The following is a 7,031-nucleotide window of genomic DNA, read 5'->3' on the forward strand; positions in this document are numbered from 1 at the left end:
GAGAGAGAGAGAGAGAGGGATGTAGACCATCATGCAAGCTTGACAACAGCTTTAGGAGAAAAACAAGATCCCATTTCAGCAGATGGTATTATAATTACGCGGGCTAATCAACCAGACATCGCGAACTGTGCTATCGATATATATGTATAATGTGTCAGTAATAAGCCATGGCGAGGTGAAGCTTTATTGGAAACTGAAGTACGACAGAGGTGATTATTCTACTGAGAGCAACAACGAGCGTTATTTAAAACAGTAACCAACACTGATTACATATTCGTCTCTCATCTCAGTAATTGGCTTTTTATCAGCTGAAAATATTCTTATGCGGTTATCCACTTTGAGTTATGTCTGTTTCTGCGTTGTCAAGGAAACGTGGTCGTTTCTATTTCACTCCAGGTCACATCTTGTTTGTGTGTATGTGACCGAATAAAGTTCTTGAATCTTGAATCAATAGCTGCATTTGATGTTTGTTTATATTTAGCCTATATCTATATATATATATACATATATTTATATACAAAAACACAACACGCACTGATGACACTGCACTGTGTGTTTGAGAATACATATATATATATATACACATATATATATATATATATATATATATATATATATATATATATGTATATGTATATATATGCAGGTCTTATTGGGGTGCAGGTCATATCTTCTTGGGGTGTCAGGTCTTGTTGGGGTTTCAACCAGCACTTCTTTAGGTATCAGCTCTTCTAGGGGTGTCAGCTTTCTTGGGGTGCCTCAGGTCTTCTTGGTATGCAGGTCTTGGGGTGTCAGCTCTTCTTGGGGTGTCAGGTCTTGTTGGGGTGTCAGTTCTTCTTGGGGTGTCAGCTCTTCTTGGGGTTTCAGGTCTTGTTGGGGTGTCAGTTCTTCTTGGGGTGTCAGCTCTTCTTGGGGTGTCAGGTCTTGTTGGGGTGTCAGCTCTTCTTGGGGTGCCAGGTCTTGTTGGGGTGTCAGCTCTTCTTGGGGTGTCAGGTCTTGGGGTTTCAGCTCTTCTTGGGGTGTCAGGTCTTGTTGGGGTGTCAGCTCTTCTTGGGGTGTCAGCTCTTCTTGGGGTGTCAGCTCTTCTTGGGGTGTCAGGTCTTGGGGTGTCAGGTCTTGTTGGGGTGATAGCTCTTCTTTGGGTGTCAGGTCTTCTTCTTAGTGTCAGGTCTTCTTGGGGTGTCAGGTCTTGGGGTGTCAGCTCTTCTTGGGGTGTCAGCTCTTGTTGGGGTGATAGCTCTTCTTTGGGTGTCAGGTCTTCTTCTTAGTGTCAGGTCTTCTTGGGGTGTCAACCAGCTCTTCTAGGGGTGTCAGGTCTTCTTTGGTTGTCAGCTCTTTTTTGGGTGTCAGCTCTTCTTGGAGTGTCAGGTCTTGGGGTGTCAGGTTTTGTTCGGGTGTCAGCTCTTCAAGGGGTGTCAGCTCTCCTTGGGGTGCAGGTCTTGGGGTGTCAGCTCTTCCTCTGGGTGTCATCTCTTGTTGGGGTACAGCGCCCGACACACACACACACACACACACACACACACACACACACACACACACACACACACACACACACACACACACACACACACACACACACACACACACACACCACAGTGAGGGCCTTGTTGTGTAGATCGCTCGGTATGAAAATAATGAAGCGCGCGGGATAATAGTAGCAGCGAGAGCTGCTGCCGCGGGGGCTGTTGGAGCGTGTTGAGGCCTGCTGTACGCTTTAACAAGAAGAAGGGCAGCCTGCCACACACACACACAGACACACACTCTCTCACACACACACACACACACACACACACACACACACACAAAGACACACACACACACAGACACACACTCTCACACACACACACACACACACACACACACACACACACACACACACACACACACACACACACACACACAGATACACACACACGCACACTCTCACACACACACACACACACACACACACACACACACACAGACACACACACACACACATAGATACACACACACACGCACACACAAATACACACACACACACACACACACACAAAGACACACACACACACACACACACACACACACAGACACACAGACACACACGCACACAGACACACACACACGCACACTCTCACACACACACACACACACACACACACACACACACACACACACACACACACACACACACACATAGATACACACACACACACACACACGCACACACACACAAAGACACAGATACACATACATAGATACACACACACACATACAGACACACACACACAGACGCATGCACCCACACACAGACACACACACACACATACGCACAGTGAGACAAACACACACACACACATTGAAAGACACTCACACAGACAAGCACACAGACACACACTCACAGACACACAGACACACACACACAGATACACACACATACGGACACACAAACACACACACACACACACACAGACACACACACACACACACACACACACACACACACACACACACACACACACACACACACACACACACACACACACACACACACACACACACACACACACAGAGACAGAGCAGGCAGGAATGAGGACACAATGAATGGATTTCTCTGTCACAACGACCAGAGCCCTGAGCGGAGCGAGTACGGTCAGAGAGGGAGCGCGCCCAGCGACGGCACGGCAGCGCCCCAGCAGTGCGTGTGTTTGTGTGTTTTTGTGTTAGTGTGTGTGTATGCGTACGTGCTTGTCCACATCCGTATGCCTGTCTGTGTATACGTGAGTACACACCGAGACATTACATAGGAATGCGAGGATACATGCCAAAGACGAAAGAATCCGAGTTGCATTCAGGAGAAGAGCCCCCCCCCCCCATTGCCCCGGTGAGGTTATGTATTACAGTGCCGTCATGAGTGATTTCCACCCCCACCACGGGGACTAATAGGACTCTTATGCATCTGATTAGGATGCGTGGCGAGGAGGTTTTAGGGTTTAGTAGCAATTTGTACTAAAGTCCATCCAAGATGATCGAGTAACAACAATAAACCGACCCGTTCTCGTAAACGTTAAATAGCCCCAAGAGAGAGGAGCCACATGAAGCCTGCGTTAATTTCGAAGCGAGGGCCGGACAACACGATTTAGAGAAGACACTTGAATTGAAGGAAAAAGGTTTCGTCACGCATTCCCTGTATTTGTCTTTATTGTTTTTTTTTACATGTAGATCTAAAAAAATCTCTCTGCACATCTGTATTCACACATCTGTCTAAGGAGGTTCATTCCTAACTTAAAATAATAATTCAATCATCGCTGGCAAACTTCTGGGCTAACACAGATATCTCAAGGACAACAGACAAGAAAGACAAACTGAACTAGGCCACAGCTACATCTTAAATAAATACTTTACAAAAATAACGCAGGATTTTTTGTGTGTTTTTTTTACATTGAAGAGACTGACCTGAGTCAGACGGCCAGGTACATGGTCGTAAACTATTTGTAAAAAATAAACACGTGCATGCTAAAAAATGAACACACAAGCGGCCATGAGAACCTGAATAAAATAATGAGCCCGACGGCCACTGGCTCAGCCGGGACACGATCTTTCCTCTCCATCCCCGTCCACATTCCTTGGCCTCTCAGGCGCCACACCGTATCTGTTGTCAAACTTCATTGGTCAGAATTTATTACTCGTGGATTCTCCTTTCCGTGCCACACTTTCTTTAAAAGGTCAAACCGATAAGACAAACAAAAACTACGACAGATATTTTCCCTTTAAATCGATATAAATGTTCCCTTTGTGACCGATACATCAAGATATAAAATTGGCAACATAATGTGTTTGGTTGTTTTTCTTTTTAAAAATCTTTGTTGTACATATTCTTATTAAAAAAAACGGTATTTAGCGTTTGCTATGGTTGAAGACAAGGTCTTTGTGGCCATGAAGGCTGCTGTAGGGACCACGGAGCTCTGCCGTCCCAAGGGGTCGCCAGGGGTCACCAGGGGTCACCAGAGGTCACCAGAGGTCCCCAGGGGGTCACCAGGGGTCCCCTGTGCTGCTTAAAATAAAACCAAAGACACCACTGACACTTGTGTGGGTGCGGCCCCATATTAAAGATCAGCGATGTCGACGAATGTCTGAACTGTTGATGGGGGATGGATGGGGGGGGGCGGGGCTTGGGGCATGGGGGCGGGGCACGGGCGTCGGCTAGAACTCCGTGGCCTCCTCAAACTGTCTGTAGTAGTCCTCGTCCTGGGGGTTCTCCGGGCACTTCTGCCCGTTGTTGGGGGGCCGGGCCTGGTTGTAGCGGCTCCAGTCGCCCTTGCAGAGGATCCACGGCAGCACGTCCACCTTGTGGTGCAGGTCGGCCGAGAACTCGGTGCTGATGAGGTTGGGCGCGCCCGCCCCCTTGCCGCGGGTCACCAGCTTCATGGCGTCGTCGTAGCAACAGTGCTGGGCGGCCAGCGTGGTGGACTCGAGCGTGAGCAGCGAGCGGATGCAGTAGCGCGCCGTGGGCTTGTAGATCTCCAGCCTCTCCTTGGGCCCGCTGGCGTCCTTCCAGCGGAAGCGGCGGTGCGTGACGCCGTCGTGCACGTCGGCGGTGCTGTAGGCCACCTCGGTGGGGTAGGAGCAGGGGCAGCTGGGCAGGTCCTCCGCCACCTTGGCCATGTACTTCTTCAGGAAGTCGCTGCGGCAGTTCATCCAGCGCTCGCAGCTGTCCGTGTCTGAGGGAGGGAAAGGGAGGAGGAGGAAGGAGCGGAGGGCGGGGTGGAGGGTGGAGGAGGAGGGGGGAGGGCGGAGGGTGGAGGTTTGAGGGGGGGAGGATGGAAGATAGGGGGAGGAGGGAGAAGGGTGGAGGGAGAAGGGTGGAGATAGGAGGTTGGAGGATGGAGGAGGGAGGAGATTGGGTGGAGGAAGACAGATTGGAGGGGGGGGAGGAGTTTGAAGGGTGGAGGGAGGATCAGGTACAGATGTTAACATCGTCTTCTAAATCGTAAATACATACCCCAACCCACTCACCCCATCACACATATACCCCAGCCCGTCAGAAGAAAACGGGCATGCGACCTAGACCGTGTTCCTTTTAAATAAATCTATATTTGATATGGAGTATTTATGCCTTCATAGACAGGACAAGACAGGGACGTGTGTTGTTAAGAGAGGGGTAGTGAACCATAGCGTCTGACTGCAGACGTTTGGCTGACACGCTTAGCGTCCTAGCTGCCGTCCTCATGCTCTCTGACACGCTCTGCTCTTCATCTAGACCAGGGGAAATGAAAGAGGAGCACGAGGCCTTTTCAACCGGTGCTCTACACATGTCAACCCCGGCGCAGTAATGTGCCACAGTCCTGGTATTAGTGGTTTACTTTAAGGGAGAGCTGAACCATACGCAGATGGATTAACTGACAGGATCCGCAGGACCATCTGGGTGACAGTGTGTGTGTGTGTGTGTGTGTGTGTGTGTGTGTGTGTGTGTGTGTGTGTGTGTGTGTGTGTGTGTGTGTTTGGACCGTGATGTTAAATGAATCCAGCAGAGAGAGAGAGAGGGAGGGAGGGAGAGGGAGAGAGAGAGAGAGAGGGAGAGAGTCAGAGAGAGAGAGAGAGAGTCAGAGAAAAAGAAACAGAGAGAGAGAGAGAGGGAGAGTGAGAGAGAGAGATGGAGAGTGAGAGTGACAGAAAGAGAGAGGGGGAGTGAGAGAGGGAGGGAGAGAGAGAGAGAGACGGAGAGAAAGAGAGGGAGAAAGAGAGCGAGCTAGAAAGCTAGATAGCTAGAGAAAGAGCGAGAGAGAGAGGGACAGGGAGAGAGAGAGAGAGAGCGAGAGCGAGAGACATAAGCATCCTCACCGACGCCGAAGAGCTCTGTGGCGTTGAACTCGTCCGTTCCAGCCAGCAGGCTCACCTCAGTGGTGGCCGTCTTGAAGGCGTCTTCGATGCCTGTCGGAGGAAATGCAAGACGCACGCACACATGAGCGCTAAACGAAAACCAAACCAAAACAGAACCATCAGCTCCTGTTAGGAGAACGCGACGGCGGCGAGGGGGAAACCCGCTCCGCGGGGTCCCGGGGCGTGTCTTCCGTACCGGGGCAGTTGGGCATGTCGCAGGTGCGGGACTCGGTGGCGGTGCAGGCGTAGCCGCAGGAGCGTGTCCTCTTCTGGTTGCCGTGGCCACAGCTCACGCTGCACGCTGCCCAGCTGCTCCAGTCGCCATCGCCGTCCAGGTAGTCTGACGGGAGAGAGAGGTTTACAGTTGGGTTATTAGTATTATTATTATTATTTATGTGGATTTTAATCCATGAATGTGAGGTTATTCATATAGAATACATTATGGACTTGTGTTGGGATGAGAGATAGAGAGAGAGATAGAGAATGTGCGAGAGAGTGCGATAGAGAGTGAGAGAGAGTGAGAGAGAGAGAGAGAGTGAGAGAGAGAGCGAGAGAGAGTGCGAGACAGAGAGAGAGAGTGGGGGAGAGCGAGAGAGAGAGAGAGAGAGAGAGAGAGAGAGAGAGAGAGAGAGAGAGAGAGAGAGACGGAGAGCCAGACAGAGAGAAGAGACGGAGCGAAAGAGAGTGAGAGAGGGGAACGCAGCGAAGATTTGAACTTTTAGCTCTCTTCTAGCTTATTAAGCTTGTACAAGATATTCATATTATCCTATTCCATTCAAAATATATTTTTGAAGGGGAGCAAATGGATTCCAGATCTTTCATGTTTTCATAAAATGTAATTTCTAGCAAGAGAGTAAGAAAGGGAGAGAATGAAAGAGAGCATGGATGAGGGAGTGAATGAGGAAGGGAGAATAAGAGTAGGAAAATTAGAGAGAGAATCAGAGAGAATGATAAAGAGAGAGAAAGAAAATGAGACAGAGAGGGACTGAAGGAGAGAGGGAGACAGAACGAGAGAGGGGGAGAGAATGGGAGAGAGAGCTTTGATGTGGGCCACATGGTCCTCTTACACAGGCCTGTTAGCATGCCACACTAATAATCAGGGGCAAAGGGAGCAGGGGGGAGAGGTGGGAGGCGGGGGGGGGGGGGGGGGGGGGGGGGGGGGGGGGGGGGGG

At 50.1% G+C, this 7,031-nt stretch overlaps 1 protein-coding gene across 1 annotated transcript; it reads right to left on the reverse strand.

Moving 5' to 3' along the window:
* Window positions 1-3,154: 3,154 nt before the first annotated feature.
* ism1 (isthmin 1) lies at window positions 3,155-6,199 on the reverse strand (the record flags this gene model as incomplete). Its single annotated transcript, XM_030379837.1, is given in 3 exon segments — window positions 3,155-4,700; window positions 5,821-5,910; window positions 6,056-6,199. Coding segments are annotated over 3 exon segments (624 nt in total). The 3' UTR covers window positions 3,155-4,182.
* Window positions 6,200-7,031: the final 832 nt, after the last annotated feature.

The sequence above is a fragment of the Gadus morhua genome, chromosome 15, assembly GCF_902167405.1.
Source record: "Gadus morhua chromosome 15, gadMor3.0, whole genome shotgun sequence".
NCBI classification, from domain to species: Eukaryota; Metazoa; Chordata; class Actinopteri; order Gadiformes; family Gadidae; genus Gadus; species Gadus morhua.